This window comes from Rattus rattus, chromosome 14, assembly GCF_011064425.1.
Source record: "Rattus rattus isolate New Zealand chromosome 14, Rrattus_CSIRO_v1, whole genome shotgun sequence".
Lineage (NCBI taxonomy): Eukaryota > Metazoa > Chordata > Mammalia > Rodentia > Muridae > Rattus > Rattus rattus.
The window spans coordinates 73,369,307-73,387,398 of record NC_046167.1 but is presented as its reverse complement, the minus strand read 5'-3'; the positions used below and the strand labels follow the sequence as shown (position 1 = coordinate 73,387,398).

General features: G+C 41.8%; 1 protein-coding gene across 1 annotated transcript in view; it reads left to right on the top strand.

Annotated features, from left to right (window-relative positions):
* Uimc1 (ubiquitin interaction motif containing 1) overlaps positions 1–18,092 on the top strand; it is a 65,832-nt gene that overhangs the window by 43,209 nt on the left and 4,531 nt on the right. Inside the window, exons 9-12 of the mRNA XM_032884365.1 lie at positions 89–192; positions 4,511–4,664; positions 12,556–12,634; positions 16,350–16,527. Of these exons, the coding sequence (XP_032740256.1) occupies positions 89–192; positions 4,511–4,664; positions 12,556–12,634; positions 16,350–16,527 (515 nt within the window). The remainder of the gene's footprint in view (positions 1–88; positions 193–4,510; positions 4,665–12,555; positions 12,635–16,349; positions 16,528–18,092) is intronic.

Here is an 18,092-nt window from a genome sequence, read left to right as displayed (position 1 = left end):
ATTGTCAATGAGATATTATACTCTAAACTTTAGAGGGAAAGAAGCAAAATGAAAATTGTTGGTGTTTCCGTTTCTTCTTTAATTACAGAGACACAGTTAAGTTCCTTTGAGCCCCTTGACCTGAATGGAGAAGACTCTGTAGATGGCAGAGAGATCCCCACTGAACTAGGAATGACAGTGAGTAATAGGCAGGTGAGTTCTCTCTCTGTAATTTTCTCCTTCATTTGTTTATGCTCTTGGTCTTCTGTATGATGCAGCATTCGCCTGGTCTTAAAAGATTTTGGTGTTAAAGGGTTTTAACTTTAGGGCCACTTACCTCAGAAATTTTTATAAATTATCAGTTCAGCACTGTTTATTAAAATATCATCATTTCGGGGTTAGGGATTTAGCTCAGTGGTAGAGCGCTTGCCTAGGAAGCGCAAGGCCCTGGGTTCGGTCCCCAGCTCCGAAAAAAAGAACCAAAAAAAAAAAAAAAAAAAAAATCATCATTTCTTTTGTTTGTTTGTTTTATTTTTGTTTTTTTGAGACAAAGTTTCTCTACATAGCCCAGGTTGTCCTGGAACTTACTATGTAGACCAGGCTGGCCTCAAACTCCTGCCTCTGGTTCCTGAGTGCTGGGGTTAAGTGTGTGCACCACTAAGGCCAGGCGTTTCCCACTCCCTGAGTACTTTATTATCTCTGTTAGAGATGGGAAAAGACAGACTTAGACTGTTTATGTGATTTACTATTGTGTATTACTATTGATGATAGAACTAAAACCTGAACATAAATTTGTGTCTAAATCTATAGAGACATTTCCCATTACATACAGATACATAGCAGAAAAGAACAATGGGGGAATCACTGTCTAACATAAACATATTTTTCAACGTTAATTTATAAATGTTATCAGAAATACAAAGGGAAGACAAATAAATTAATCTCTATTTGGATCATTAACCATCCCTCACCACACAGGCCTGACCATGCCATAAAGTTAAGACTGTTAGAGTGATCCGGACCCATTAATCTTAGCACCAGAGAGATGGATCTCTGAGTTCCAGTTGGTCTACTTTACAATGTGAGTTCCAGGACAGCCCAGCCAGGGCTGCATAGACACTGAAAACCTTTTTTTTTTTTTTTTTTTTTTTTTTTTTGAGACAAAGATTCTTTCTTAGAGAGAGAAAGAGAGAGTGTGTGTGTGTGTGTGTGTGCGTGTGTGTGTGCGCATTCACCTGTTTGTATTCCATGTTTCCCTCCTCTGTCAGTCTCCTCCTTACTCTGAGACAGGACCTGTCTCTCACTGAGTCTGGAGCTGACTCTTTTGGCTAAACTGGGGCCAACAAACCTCTGGGTCCTTTCCATCTCTGCCGCCCCTCCCTGTCCCCTAGTGCAGGAAGTTGCAGGTATGCACGTCTTAGCTTTTCTGTGATTGCTGAGGATTCGAACTCAGGTCCTCATACTTGAGTAGAAAGTACTTTACCCAGGTAGCCACTCTCTAGGTCCTTTACTGTGTATTTTTCATGTTGGATTTGACTAAGGAATTTTCCAGTAATTCTGTTGCTATAAAAAGCAGTTTGAGGGAAGATTGAATAAATTTGTCTATAGAAATAAAAAGTTTGCTTATATTTATGTTTATAGTCCTGAACACTTTAAAAGAGACTTAAGTTTATCATTCCTTTTTATACTGGATATTTAGAAACAGCGTTCACAGTAGATGTTAGATCCCTTTCTCAGTCTTCGCACTGCAGGTAATTGGTTAGAACCCCTGCTTCCATGAATCATCTATAAACTTCTTGGCACCTGGTATGTAATAGACTGGGCTTTCTAATGGTAGTGCAGGAATAATGAGTCTCTGGAGCAAATCTGCTGAGGATACATGCAGAACAGAGTAATACAGTTACCCTCGCGTACAGACGAAGCCCTACAAGCCTTTAGCTGTCAAGGCTGCTTTGTACCCAGGTTCTTTTTGTTTGTTTGCTCTCACTTCTGTGTAGCCCTGGCTGTCCTGGAGCTACTCTGAAGACCAGGCTGGCCTCGAACTTAGAGATCTGCTGCTCTGCCTCCAATGAAAGGTGTGTGCTGCCACCACTGCCTGGCTCCCCAAATACATTTAAAAACTGGGTTTCTTAAAATATTAAAGTAGACAAAGTATAAAACATCTAACTGACTTAGCACAAGTAGAAGAATGCATATAGAAATAGTTTTTCTGCTTTGAAAGTTTTATGTCTGTTCAGTGATATTAGCTTGTTAATGGGGGTAGCCACTTGGCAGTACTGACTTATGGAGAGCACCCTTGTTATAACTACAGTCTCTCCTGACTTGATTTCTTACAGTAGTCAATTTTCTTTGTAAATAATGGAATAATATTTTCTCTAATGTGTCTGAGGATTTTCTTTAGGTGTTTCCAGGTTGAGTTAGGAGAAGTTGTTCCAAGCCAAACTGTTAGTTTAGTGAGTTTTTATGTGAATTAAGAGTCATATAGAAGCATTGGGGAGGTATAGGCAGGTGGATCTCTGAGTTTGAGGCCAGCCTGGTCTACAGAATGAGTTTTAGGACAGCCAAGCCTTAACAAAAAAACCCTGTCTTGAAAAACAAACAGACAAAACCTACCCCTCCCCCCAAAGATTTTCAGTTTTCTGACATAATGATATCATCACTATAAATATATAATTGGAATTCACAGCTCTCCTGGGATGTGGCCTGAGAGTCACATATTGGACAAACCGACAAGGGATTATAATTCTATGTCTTGAGTACCACTTTTGATATTTCATTGTGTAGTATTTCACTTAATTATTTTATATATACGGTGTGTGTGTGTGTGTGTGTGTGTGTGTGTGTGTGAGAGAGAGAGAGAGAGAGAGAGAGAGAGAGAGAGAGAGAGAGTGTGTGTAAGTCTTTTTTTCCACTCATGTAGATTCTGTGAATTGAACTGAAGTCAGCAGAATTGGTGTTAAATATCCTTACCCTCCGAGCCATCTTGCCTGGATGGTGTTTTAAAACAAAAGAAGCAACTCTCAGAGACCAAATCTGATCAGTTGCACAGTCCTAATAAAAGTGCTCTGCTCACGCTTTCTGCCTTGTAATTCCTTTCTGGTAGTTAATATTTAAATAGACCTTTTCAGTGGTGTGGGGGAAAATGTCTTTATTTTTAAGATAAGAATTTTCAGAAACGTTCTGAGTTTTGTATAACATTGTTAGAAGTCATTTCAATCACAGGGAGACAATAATAGGAAGACTCCTCTTTCTTAAATACATTTATAGTTATGGGTACATTCACTGTATTTTATGGAATGGCAGATGAGTACAAAGCACTCTAGTGTTTCTGTGGACACTCGTGACTTTTCGTTTATACCACATTTTTGTGCTTAGTGAGCTTTAGGAAGCCAAGTAGTTTCTCAGTAACCAGTGACCTTCAGTAACTTAAGTCTGCTCGTGAATTAGGGCGCATGTGCTTCCTCTCTTTGCTCAATAGCTTTGCGTGTACATTATAGATTTCCTTGTGAGATCTTTGAACAGTAGAACCTAGATTTGTAAGAAACTTAGTGACTGACTTTGGAATATCATGTAGAACTTTCAGATCCTGGTTCAGCAGGTAAACGTGCTTGCTGCACAAGCTTGATGACCTGTGTGTGACCCCTGAACCCATATAAAGGCTGGATGATATACATGCACCATCCCAGTACGGGGGTGGAGACAGGAGAACTGAAGCCTGAGAGCTGGCTAGCTCCATGTCACCTGATACAAGCTACAGTCATCTGAGAGGAGGAAACCTCAATTAAGAAAATATCTCCAGAAGACTGAGCTGTACTCAAGCTTATAGGGCATTTTCTTAATTAGCAATTGATGAGGGAGGGCCAAGGTCATTTTGCATGGTTCCAACCCTGGGCGGGTCCTGGATTCTGTAAGAAAGCAGGCTGAGCAAGTCATGAGAACAAGCCAGTAAGCAGCACCCCTCCATGGCCTCTGCGGCAGCTCCTGCCTCCAGGTTCCTGCCCTGTGTGAGTTCCTGCCTTGACTGTCTTTGATGATGGACTGTGATAGGAAATTATAAGTGAAATTAACCCTTTCCTTTCCAAGTTGCTTTTGGTCATGGTGTTTCATCACAGCAGTGGCCAGCCAGCCACGCTGGAATACAAAGTGTGAGAGAAACCTTAACCTCCACATGGGGAAAGGAGAGAACCAATTCCCAAACTTTCACATGTGTACACTAAGGCATGGACACACACAGCAAATAAACTCACTTACATTCTAAATAAACAAAAGTTGAAAACTATCTATGCAAGGCACTAGCAACTGTAGGAGCAAGAGAGAGAACTTAAGTGGCTTTCACTTAACTGACGGTCTTAACTGACTGACTTCTTTAGGTCTTTAGATACTTAAGTCTTTGCTTCCAATCCTTAGTTTTTAATCTGTAAAAACTGATGGGTATTGTTGCTTGGAAAGTAAATGAATGTGTCTTGTTCTTTGCAGGAAAAGACATAAACTAAAGCTGTTACTTACAACCACTGTTTGCCATGCTCCTTAGGTTGATCATAGGGAAGCTGGTAAGAAGGACAGTCGTCCTCCTGCAGTCTCGGCTAGTGCCAGGGTGTCCTGCCCACTGTGTAACCAAGACTTCCCTCCCACAAAGATTGAGCAGCATGCCATGTACTGCACTGGCCTGATGGAGCCGGAAACAGGTGAGAACCCAGCCCGACAGCCTGCTTGCTTTTGTTTGTTTTGCTTTGAGATAGGGTTTTACTGTGTAGCCTTGGCTGGCCTGGAACTCACTCTGTAGACCAGGCTGGCCTTGTATTCAGAGATCCTTCTGCCTTTTCATCCAGATGCTGGGGTTAAAGGCATGAATCAGCTACCCAGCCGACAGTATCATGGCTAACTTTTTTGCACGGTACTTTTATAATCCTATACAATACAGTACAGGAGCTCTTTGTTCAAAGTTGCTGTTGTTTATATCTAGTTAGTTTTCTAGTACATTCGTGATCCTTGTCCTTAATAGGTAGGCATGTTACCCAGTACCAAGTTCTCGGGAGAAGGTAAAGGGAAAAAGCCTTTGCTCGTTCCTGTGAATAGCTGAAAAGCCAATACAATGCAGTAGGCCTTAACATCTTTAAATATTGAGATTCCTAAGGAACTTGAAGCTTAAGTTCTAGAGTGGCCCTTTTTTAATTTAAAATAAATCTCTTGGTGACTTATTTCAATGGGCATTCTACCTAGAGACAGCTATTAAAAATATTCCTAATTTATATTTCTGTCCTATATGCATCTGCTGAGTTATACTGAAATTAATGTGTTAACTTAACTTTATAAGATTATCCAATGTGAGATGTTGGCCAAGAAAATATTTTTGTTAATTGTATCCCTTGATGTATAACACCTGGATTCTGCCTTTCTGCCTAGCATTTTAACCTCTATCCAGTAAGATCGTGTCCGCAGGCTAGTTCTCCCAGAGCCTACATGTAAGTGACATGTAAGCCTTAGGAAACTGGAGTGCTGCAAGCTTCTTCATGCTACTTGGCTTTTATAACTTAGAATATTTAACTTAGAAACTGTATTTGTGGAATGTTTTACGTTAAAATGATCAGAAAGGACCCTTGGCTCAGTCGCAGCGGTGATACATGAGCTGACATCCAGCCATCGATGGCCCTGAAGCCTCAGGAGTGCCCTTTTCAAAGTAACTGGGGTAGGTTAGTATTGTGTTGGATTTCTTTGCTTACCACCCATGTCATAATTGTCAGCGATCCCAGGGCAGGTAAAGTGGCCAGTGGGTAAGGGGAACTGCTACCAAGCCTGACAGTGTTGGGGACGTTTAGTGCACTGTGGGTTCAAATACGGACTTCTGGACACAGGTCTGCTGCAGGCTGGGCGTCAGGGTTGCCGTTCATTAGTAAGGAGCAGTTCCAACTTGGTACACACTGTTCTCCATCACCCTCTGATTGGCTAAATAAAGAGCTGGATAGCCAATAGCTGGGCAGCAGAGGAAAAGGCAGGACTTCTGGGCTCAAAGAGGGAGGGGAGGGGAGGAGAGAGAGAGAGAAACATAGACACAGAGGAAGAAGGAGCAGCCAGGGTGAAGCTCAGGTGGCAGGTAACAGGCCACATGGGTGGGAAGTAGGCCAGGCCAGCACAGTTGGGTTATATCAGAATAACCTCAGCTACCTCAGAGTCTGCCTAGCTATTGTACCTAAAGCTTGTAATTAGTCTCCATGTCACTATTCGGAGCAAGGGCAGGCATAGGAAACAGTACTCTTACATGATAGCCTATTTCTGACCCCTGAGCCCCACATATGTAGGGGCTACAAGAGGGCATTGAGTGTCCACTCCTGTTCTTTCGGGCGGGGTCTCTATGAACATGAGGCTCACATTTTCTCAGCTAGACTCAATTTCAGGAACTGATCCTCTTGTCTCACTCTGACCAGAGACGGGCTTACAGGCCTGTGTGGGACGACCAGCCTGGTACATGCACACTGTGTACTGGGCTTCACAGTGAACACTGTCAATCACAAAGCCATCTCCAGCCCCTGGAGCACTTAAAGAAATTGTTGGTAAGCCTTTTATGTGGGTTACTGGAGAAGCCTTTTATGTGCGTTACTGGAGAAGTTTTAAAACAAGGTTTTTGCTACCAAGGGGATTGTGCTCTTACTGGGAAAGTAATTTTTTCCTCAGCAAAGTAATTACAGTTGTTTAGAGTAAATGTCCCTGCAAAAATGAGTACAGTGGAGAAAGGAGGGCAGTGAGCTGGGATCATGTCCTAGAGACCCTGGGTCATAGCCTAGACTATGAAAGCTGCCATTTTAGGCCTTGTAGAACAGAGTTCTCACTGACACCATCCCATAGTCGGCTTATTTCTGTTGTCTTGGGAACCGTTTAGGGTCTAGGTGGACTGGGCAAGTTGGGAAGTACGGGAAACGCTTTAGTGTGTGTGGCCTTTACCTGGTTCTCAGCAAATCTCATCTCTTAGTTTCTGCCAGCTTGTTTGTACCCACAGCTTCCTTGTTAGAGGCAGAAATTAGCGATGGTTCTTGTTCCTCTCAATATAATTTCTAAATCTTGGATAGCGGGCTTCTCAAACATCCCCAAAGAGGGAATGCTTCCCATCTTGAGAATGGGAATCAGCCACAAAATGGAGCCCAGAGACCATTTGTCTAATTCCCAAGGAGTAGAGTAAGAGAGTTCTTACCTCTCAGAGTTAAGTACCCAGGTTCCTCCCTCCCTCCCTCCCTCTGTGTCTCCCTGAAGCTGATCTAGGCATGCTTGGTTTGGCTGTGTAGCAGGAATCGTAATTAGCATCATTTACATGGAATGTCTGCCATTTATGCCTAGTTACCGTGCAGCACAATAACAGTTATGCATGTCATTAAAGATGTGTCTGATTAACTCTGCTGTAAGTTTTATTTGATTACAATAATACATTGTGGTTAAGCTAGCTGTGTGCTCAGTTTATTCAGTAACATGGCTATCTGATCAAAACTATAAAAAAATAGAATGTTCTTTAAAAGGATTGTTTGTGGGGGATAAGATTGACTGCAGTGTTCTAGACTAGGAGAAGACTGAACTGCTTTTGTATTTATTTTCTGGAAAATATATTGGAGATGATTTTACATAAATACTTAGGCAAAATAAAGCTCCCAACTCACTCAGTAAGTATGCATTTATGCCTACTGTATATCAGGTGGACTGGACTAAGAAGCCACTCTCTTGCGGAGTGTACATTCTGCTGGCAGAAGGTAAGCCAAGGGAAAAGTGAAGAAGCAACATGTCAGGTGGTGATAATGTGTGGGTGCACGTGTGCACGTGTGTGCATGCGTATGGAGGCCAAGGGTCAGCTGCAGCTGTTACTCCTTGGGAGCCATCCACTTTGTTTTTTTCTTTTTTTTTTGAAACGGTCTCTCACTAGGACGTGGGGCTTGAGCATTAAGGCTAGTCTGGCTGGCCAGTGAGCCCCAGGAATCGAATCTTCCAGTCTCCTCTTCCCAGTGCTAGGGCTACAAGCACACCCCATCGTGCTTGTATGGACAGGCATGGAACTGCCTAAAGGGTTTCTCCAGCCTGGTGATAAATATTTTAGGGAAAAAAAGTACAAAGCAGAAGGGAATAAAGAATAACAATATAACAATTTGAAATAGTTGTCACAAGACCCCATTTAAGATAGTGACATTTGGGGATTGGGGATTTATCTCAGCGGTAGAGCGCTTGCCTAGCAAGTGCAAGGCCCTGGGTTTGGTCCTCAGCTCCAAAAAAAAAAAAAAAAAAAAGATAGTGACATTTGGGACTGGAGAGGTAGCTCAGCGGTTAAGAGCACTTGTTGTGCTTACAGAGGGCCTGCGTTTGATTCCCAGCACCCTCATGGTGTCTGTGTCTCTGTCTCTGTCTCTCTGTCTCTCTCTCTCTCTCTCTCTGTCTCTCTGTCTCTGTCTCTCTGTCTCTCTCTCTCTGTCTCTGTCTCTCTCTCTGTCTCTCTCTCTCTCTCTCTGTCTCTCTCTCTCTCTCTCTCTCTCTCTCTCTCTCTCTCTCTCTCTCTCTCTCTGAATAAACTGTGCACACAAGCTGTGAATGGAAAGTCTAAGAATCCAGTAGTCCATCAGTCCACAAGGCGGATGTCCCAGCTGGTCTTCAGTCTGTGCTGGAATCCTGAAGAAGTAGGCTCTAACGCCAGTGAAGGAATAGATGCGCTGGCAAGGCAAAGGCAAGCAGGCAAAGAGCATACACTTCCTTCTATGCCCTTAAATAGAGTGCAGGAGAAGGTATGGCCCAGATTAAAGGTGTCTTCCTGACTTAAGATCTGGATCTCAAAGATCCCGGACTAGATTGTAGTCCATTCCAGATATAGTTATATATCCATATATAGTTACAGTGACAACTAAGAGCAGCCAGACAGGAAGAGAATACATTACCATGCTAGCTGGTTTTATATCAGCTTGACAAAAGCTAGAGTAATTTGGGAAGAGGAAACCTTAGTTGAGAAAATGTCCCCACCAGATTGGCCTTTGAGCAAGTTGGTGACACCTTTTCTTAATTGATGATTGATGTGGGAGGGCCCAGCTTACTGTGGGCAGTGCCACTCCATGGCTGGTGATGCTATAAGAGAGCAGGCTGAGCAAGCCATAAAGAGTAGTCCAGTGAGCAACACTCCTCCATGGCCTCTGTACCAGCTCCTGCCACCAGGTTCCTGCCCTGACTTCCTTCAGTGATATGGAACTATAAGCTGAAACAAACCCTTTCCTCCCCAGGTTGCTTTAGGTCATGGTGTCTTATCACAGCAACTGAAGCCCCAACTAAGACAGAGATAGAGAGGGGAAAAGTAGCTACAGAACCCTCACATGTGAATAGCGTTAAGAGTAGCTGGAGTAGAGCAAATGAGGGAGAGACAGAGACTAGAGAGCAATTGGGAAGGGGCAGGTAGATCACAGAGATCTAGGCTCTAAGAAGGACTTGACTTTTCCTCCTGAGAGAAGTCATTAGAAAGACTTAAGCAAAGAATGAATGTTTAAGCAGAGGTTGGCAAGAAAAGAATGAATGTTTAAGCAGAGGTTGGCAAGAAACGGGTCACTCAGGTTGCTGTTGGATTATAAATTATTAGAGCAGGGGCCAGGGTGGAGTTGGGATAATAGAGTTAACATTTTGTTTTGGGCAGTATGATAGAGTGGAAGAAATGTAGGCTTTGAAGCTAGGCATGTCAGGATTTGAATCTTATCAGTAATCTTTGCTAGTTGAGTAATACTTACCTCTTTCAGAATCATGATCCTCATCCATAAAATCAGTTCAACAGTAGGGTCATGAGAATCTGAGGCACTTTGTAATATGTGTGGGTAGATATATAAAGCATTATGCCGAAGTATTTAATAAATTATGAACTACTTCCTGTCTGTGTAGTATTTCTAGGGTCTGTGTCTTTAATAAGTAGATAAGCTGTCAGTTTGGTACACGTAAGAGAAGATGGACATCAAGGCCTAAGTCAAAGTGGTAAAACTAAGTTAAGCCAGAAGTCATAGCCCACACCTTTAATCCCAGTACTTGGGAGGCAGAGGCAGGTGAATCATTGTAAGTTCAAGGCCAGTCTGGTCCACATTGAGAGTTCCAGGGTAACCAGGACTGTGCATAAACCCATGTTTCAAAAACAAAACAAACAAAAATAAGTTAGTGAGAGGTACATAGCAGTGGGTGGGGTTTAGGAGGCTGTGCATTAGCTGTGTTTATTGTTGCTTAGGCGGATGGGTATAGCAGAGAGTCGTGCATTATGTATTTCTCAAGTTAGACAAAGTTGGGTCTTTTCTGTCTTCTGTACCTCTTAGTGACTGATCTGAATGTAATTTGTAAAGCTCCCCTGTGATCTTTCTTATACTAGTGTGGAGTTTGTAGTGCTTGGTATTCTTAGACTAGCTATATTGCTATCAGTATCTATCTTAGAGTGTTAACGATTGTAAAATGGGACAGGTTAATAGAAAACATGTGGATTTAGGAGACAGGATGGTGTGGGGAGACACACAGATTAGAAATAGGCTCTGATGCCTCAGTGGCTAAGAGCACCGACTGCTCTTCCAGAGGTCCTGAGTTCAATTCCCAGCAACCACATGGTGGCTCACAACCATCTGTAATGAGATCTGATGCCCTCTTCTGGTGTGTCTGAAGACAGCTACAGTGTACTTATAATAATAAATGAATAAATCTTTAAAAAAAAAAAAAGAAATAGGCTCTGGTCTGATGGAAATCATGGTTTAGCTGGGTAGTGTACATATATGGCTGTGATACCATGCTGAAACTACTCAGGGAGCTAACAAAGAGAGAGGGTCGTGTTGTTTCTGAGCAAAACATTGGAAATTTAAAAGAAAGGGGCACTAATGTAAGATAACACAGATCACTTAAATGCAAACATGTAAGGTGTGCACAGATAGAGCAACAGTGAAGCATGATGGCACGGTGGGCAGTGTGGAAGGCAGTAGGCATGGGGTTCTACAGCACTGGCTTTGGAGTCTGTCTGTCTGTAATCACGTTCCAGAGGAGTCATTGACAAGCCTAGGACTGCCAAGCTTTTAAAATGTGCTCATTGTTAAAATGGACCCAATGATGTCTGGTTTTTCTTTTTTGCTGTTGTAAGGATTTATATTTAGGAACTATCAACATAATTATATGAGTGTTTTGAGTTAGAAGTTATCAGTGAAATAAAGGAGTTTACTTATTAAATGAGAACCTTCTGGTGAGAAAAATCACTTGTGATTGAATTTCACAGTGAGAGAAGGCAGCCTTGACACAAATCTCTGGCTGAGTTGGTTGCAGGACAGTCGTCTTAGAGACCCCTCTGGATGATGTAGAAGACCTTGATACGTTTTACCAGGTTATGTGTGTTTCTTGGGTTTAATCTACTTAATTTTGTATGTGAGCAGTATGTGTGCATGTTTGAATAGGGGCAGAGGAGGCATGGGCACACTACACACATGGAGATGAATGGAGCTGGTGGACATCAGTTCTTCCACAGTGTGGGTCCTGTGGTAGATTCTGGGGGTCCAACTCAGATTAAAGGCAGGTCCTTTTATCCATTGAGAGAGCTATTTCTCTCCCACCTCTTTTTTGGGGTGGGGTGGTTTCGTTTTTGTATTTTGAGGTAGAATCTCTGGAGGGGACCCAGAGCTTCCGGATAGAACTGACTGGCTGGCCAGCAGACCTCAGAGAGCTCCTCTTGTCTCCATCACTGGGACAGCAAAAGCCTGCCACCATATCCTGCTTTCCACACAGGGATCAGTCTCAGGTCCTTAGGCTTGTGTGGCAAGTACTTAACTGCAACCTAGTAGATATTTATTTATCTATTAATACCTGGTGTAACCTAGATTGTACACACTAAAGATTCAAGTAATTCACAGGATAGGTCATTTTATGAACCAGTAACTTTTTAAAGATTCTCTGTGGTGTGTTAAGTGTAAGGAAGGCATACTTTGAAGAAAAATGTTTACTTTTAGTTTGCCAAAGACTAGAAAACACTTAATTAAATAACTTACAAGATCATTAAGAGGGATTATGATTTTATAAGCAGATATCTTTTGATGTGAGACAAGTATTTACGTCACCTGTACTGAACCCAGTAGAAGTTGGAGGTGGGCCCTAGTGTGGAGGAGGAGACCAGCTGGGCTTAGTGTTCTGATCTTCCTCACTTAGAGAATGGGGCACTGAAAACTCTGTCAGGATTGGGGCTTGTGTAGGAACTCACCTGTACCTATCATTACTGCATTTCATACAGCACTTCGTTGAAATATGTGCTATACTAGACAGAATTTTGGGAGGGGTGTGTATATTCCTTGATTGACTGATGTATAGATAGAACACAAAAACCTTCCTTGGAGTGAGCTAGACTTCTGCATCTCATGGATTGGCAACAAAGAGGTAATGTCCTGTGGCTGGCAGTTCTGGTCACTCGTGTTATTTACAATATTAGAAAGGCTGTGGTTTAGAAGTTAGTGGACTTCTTCCCCACAGAACAGATTTGAACTGCTTCTTGATGAATTTGGTCTTTTATATCTTGAGTATCGTGAGTCTACTGACAGCTAACTTTTTTTTTTTTTTTTTTTTTTTTTTAATGGCAAGTGTTGACTCGGGGAGGAAGAGAGGCCAAGAAAAAAAGTGATGGTAGGACAGCTGTACAGCCTGCCCTGGACATTAACAGGTAAGTGGGCGCACTGCGCTCACCTGTATGACACACCAGTGCTTGGGCCAAGTGAAACCACTAGTGCCTGCCCCTGTATTTCTCTGGTTGTCCATCCTACCACCATTGTTTGAAAGCCTAGACTTCTTTTTCTTACTGATAATTTCAATGTACACCACTCATCCTTTCCTTCTCAGTACATTAAAAAACAAGCCTGCTTCTGCATTGTTCTTAGGTTTACTTTGAATTTATAAATTGGTGTTTGGTGCTTTGGGGAAGCAGTGAGCATTTTGCAATGTCATAATATAGAAGTTGAGTTTCAGGAGGTTAAGCAACCTAGAGGACTTCCCTGGGATGTGGGGCAGCTTAACTAAGAGAGCACACTCTGAGGAGGAGCTCAGGTGTGGATGCTGTCTCTTGAAGGCAGAGCCATTCCCAACAGCACATCAGAATAGTGAGTTGTTAGGCAGAGATGTTTGTTTTCAGTTTTTATTCTTTATTAAAACTTTATTTTCATTAAGATATAATTACATACTTTCTTCCTCTCCTTCCTCCTTCCAATCCCTCCCATGTCCCCTTCTACTCCTCCAAATTATGTCCTTTCTTTGATTTTTATAGTTATGTATGTATGCATGCACACACACACATATACACACACAAACACACATACACACGTATGTATACAAATACAACCTGCCGAGTATGTTCAGTGTTACTTGTATGTGTGATTTCTGGGCTGACTGGTTAGGATAACTAGTTGGATAACTAGTTAGGGGACTTATCCCTGGGAGAGGTTAATTCTCAGTACTCATTACTTGGTTGACGTTCTCTGTCTAGGGGTGTGGTGCCCTGTGATCCCCTTCCTCATAAGCACGTCTGTTGGTGTTGCGTTGTCTCAGTGTCATAGCTGGAGCTTTAGGAGACATTCTCACAGCAGACTTCTTCTTCTGTCTCAGAGTGTTTGTCCCCCCATCCCATGCTGTCTGCTGCAGCAGTTTTTGTCAGCATCTCTGTGCTCTTGGACAAGCTGTTCAGGTGGAGACACTAGCTTTCATTGTCTGCACTCGGCATCTGGTGAGACGTGTGTAGTGGCGCTGACAGGATTAGTTGTGTGGTGACCCCTGATGCCTGGCCCCACTCATCATTGCCCCGCCGTGTGGCGTAGCTTGTCTTCTCTCTTCTCCCTCGAATCCCTTCAAGTACTGGGGCTGGAATCTGGGACCTTGTCTGTGCTAGGCAGCAGTTAACCCCAAACTCTGCCCTCAGCCCCTTTTCATTTTCTTTCTTTTTTTTTTTTCAAAATGTAAATTATACATAACTAAGTCATGTAGCCAACAGTAACAAAGGCAAATTTGTCTAGAGTTTAAATGTTCAAGTCTTCCTATATTGCTGTTGCCACTCATTTTTGGGTTAGTCCAAAGGTTTTAGAGCACGAATTCTAAATCATGACTAGGTTCAAACATACTTTATTAATCAACATAGCAAATGTTACAGTCAGTACATTATTTTGCTGATGAAAATGTTTATTTCTGTAGCATTAAACTTCATGCTTCAGGATTTGAGGAACTTTTAGAAAGTCTCTTTTCTCCCCTCCCACTCCTTATTGTGTGAGGTCAGCGGATGGTAGGAGTTGATTCTTCCACTGTATAGGTCATCGGGCTCGGTGACCTGCGTCTTTTACCATTGAGCCAGCTCACTGACTCCTGTATTTCTGTATTCTGCTGATTTATAGAACATTTTCCTCCAAAAAGATTGTCACAATGCTTAAAGAAGTGGTAGACTGGTGGGAGGTGAAGTAAATAAATAAAGCAGAAGTTTATAGTCTAGTTTAACCTTTGATGTTTTAGTTGGAAGTGTGTGATCTGGTGTCCTAATGATGAATTCAGGCAGTTCCCGTTGACCAGTGCTGGCTACAGGCATCACAGTTCTCAGTGCTGCGTTTCTTAATTCGCTGAGCCCAAATCTCAGACATGATGGCCTCACTGAATTCAGAAGCTGCAGTGGATCAGACCAACAGCAGACCAACAAACAGTGATCATGACCTTGTTTTGGTACAAGTTTGTCTTTGGGAAGGTCTTTGGAACGCCGTCTAGCCGTGGGACTGGTCATCACTAGAGTCATGCACAACTGATGTTCGTTGCATGTCGCAGTCTTACTAAGAAAAGAGTAAGAGGAATGACAGCTCAAACTTTAAATTTTTTCTTGTTCAATCATGAACCTACCTGTCAACCCTTTTCACCTTCCCACTTTGGCTTCAAATGCTCCAACAGATTGCAAAGGCTCACACTGAGCTCTTTGGAAGCTTCTGAATCAAGTGAGAATCAGCGTCAGTGAGTGCTCCGATCCTCACTGTCAGCTTCCTTCCCATGGGCAGGGCTCCTGGCTCCTTACCTCAGGGCTCCTGTGTCTTTGCACAGTGTCTTTATCCACTGTGTTGCTACATGCTCATTGTCAGTTCTGTGGCTGTTGCCAATTGCCTCACCTGTTTCACTGCCTATTTTGCCAAAGAAGAACACTCCTCAAATTTGCTTTTGTTTCATATCATTTCTGTATTGTAGAGTAAATATTAACAGCAAATATGTCATTAGTAAATACCCACATAATGTGAGAAATGTGCATTAAAATGATGTACAGCATGGCCTCGTTTATTTAAGAATGTATTCCAGTATTTCCAACAAATTTCACAAATTCCAACAGTGCAGAAAAAAAACTACTCCTGTACTAATCTAATAGTAAGAATTAATAACGCTTTTTGCATTAATTGATAAATTTGAAGATATACTAATCTACCTTTCCTCGTAAGTAGAGTTTTACTTGGATTCTTGCAGGCAGTTGAGTAGTTTGAAATGTTACTTCTGTTATTTTATTGTCCTTTAGAGAAATCTTCCATAGAGCTAATTTCTTGCCATAGTTACTGAGTAGTAATAGAAAAGGAAGTTTAAGATAACATGTTTCAGAAAGTTTAAGATGAACTTATCAGCTGTGAGTTCTGATATTAATTAGCTGTAAGGACCTTGGGGAGAATAATTCTTTCCTAATGGGGCTGAAGAATTAATTTAGAAATTATGTTGAAAGGTACTGACTGCAGAGAAAGCAGTTAATGAGCATTCTTCACCAACTCCCACAGCTCTGGTCTCATTGATACATCAAGAACATACCCTTTTCTTCCTCCAAATGATTGTGTTATAAAAAGATGAAAATAACTATATAATATGCAAAAGCATCTGGCAGAGCTACATGTTTTAGTGACTTTATAGCATTAAGGAGTTAGCATAGAGACAGACTTGACTTCCTAATCAAACAATTCATCCACTATGGCAAACTGTCGTTATTGATCTCATGCTTTCGATGCTCCCGTTCCTGTCAAAATTTTAACTTCTCTTTGAAAAAAATGATTACACTTAATTTCAGAAGAGTTTGACAGACTGTCTTATGTCTGAGGAGCAATCGGCATTGTTTGGGACAGCGAGAAGAGCTGACTTCATTACCTTCTCACCACTGCAACAGCAGGGTCCAAGGAAACAAGCCAGGGAGAACTGCTCATCACTCAGTCCTTACGATTGGCATAGGGTTCGTCTTTTTGGTGATCCCACTGAGTGAATCTGCATTGGTTGACAAGTCTCCTCTGCAGACATTTTTTAGATGAAAAAAGCTATTTTGAAATATTTTAAGAGCCTGGAGGCAAAAGCAAATTTTAAAATTGCCTCTCTCCCCTCCCCATCTTCTGATTACCCAGGAAGGAGAAGTGTTATCTGTGTAAGTCCCTGGTTCCACTTGGGGAGTATCAGTGTCATGTAGAGACCTGTCTCCAGCTTGCAAATGTTGACAGAGAAAATGGGACTGAAGGGATGAGGAGACCAAGAGTGTGTGCACCTGTGGAGGGGAAACCGAAGCAGCGACTGAGGAAGTCAAAGGTATGCAGTGTTGGAGGAAAAGCTCCAGGTCTGTTCTGGCTTTCTCCTCTCCTTCCTTCTTTCCTGTTTATCTTGTTTTTGCTTGTAAAGGTGAGGTGAAGTGTGTGTGTGTGTGTGTGTGTGTGTGTGTGTGTGTACACGCGCACATATATGTTTGTGCACTATATATGGAGGCCAAAGGTTAGACTTGGGTGTTAGTCTTTGGGGTCTCTCACTGGACTTTGGGCTTTTGTAGATTAAGGACACTGCCTGGAACGTCTCCCTCAGATCAAGACGACACCAGTTATTAATTGCTGTGCTTTTTGCGCTACATGCAAAGTTTTCTCCTTTTATAAAAGCATAATGGTTTAATTATGGAAAGCATAACTTTTAATATTATCTTCCTATCCAAGTCCCCATGCATATGTCAGGCCCCCACTTACATTGGAGACAGAGTCTCACTGAACCTGGGGCTCACTGAGCAGTTAGATGCAGTAGCCAGTCAGCTCTGGGAGCTGCCTGTATGCACTCCAGCCCTCATGCCAGGGCTATGGCTGCTTGGAATCAGGCCAGCTTTTCCACATTTGTTTTGGGATCCAAACTCAGGTCTTTTGTTTTGCACAGCAGTCACTTTTGTGACATCCTCACCCCAAATTACTATATCTTTTTGGTTGTATTCTGTGAGAATGTTTGATTTTAAAAATTACTATTTGAGTTGCTGATGTGAGTAGCCTAAAATATTAGTAGTGAATTTTGGTTTGGGATTAAGACAGAAATTTCCAGCAATTTCTGAAATGTCCTTAAACATATACCTGCCAATTTGTAATATATATTTATGTGAAGCAGTGTTCTCAGCAGTGCTGATAATAAAATAAAAGTATCAGTCAACTCTAAGAAAGATGTTCTGCATTTTGCACTGTCAAATATTCAGGCAGAATTTTAATTCGTATATAAAAATAAACAAGTATGGGCTGGAGGTTGGCTTCAAAGGTAGAATGATTGCCCAGTATGAATGAAGACCTTGCACCAAATAACACTGAGCATGGTGCTGCACACTTACAGTTCTAGCACCTGGGAGGTAGAGGCAGGAGGATCAGGAGTTCAATCATTCCCAGCTATATAACAAGTTCAAGGTCAACTTGGGTTATAAGAGACCCTATCTCAAAAACCAAAATAATAAAAGTAAATCACACCATAGACACATCTATTTCATTATTATGCACATTTACTTTTATCTTTAGTAAATAGAAATTATATATTTCAAAGAATTGGGTTTTTTTTAAAAGATTTATTTATTATATATGAGTACACTGTCACTGTCCTCAGACACACCAGAAGAGGGCATCGGATCCCATTACAGATGGTTGTGAGCCACCATGTGGTTGCTGGGAATTGAACTCAGGACCTCTGGAAGAGCAGTCAGTGCTCTTAACCTCTGAGCCATCTCTTCAGCCCAAGAATTGTTTTAAAATAATTTTTATTATAATTTTTTTATCAATAAACATTTGATCTGTTTTATTGGCTTTTATATATATATATATATACATATATACATACATATATACATATATATACACCTACCTACC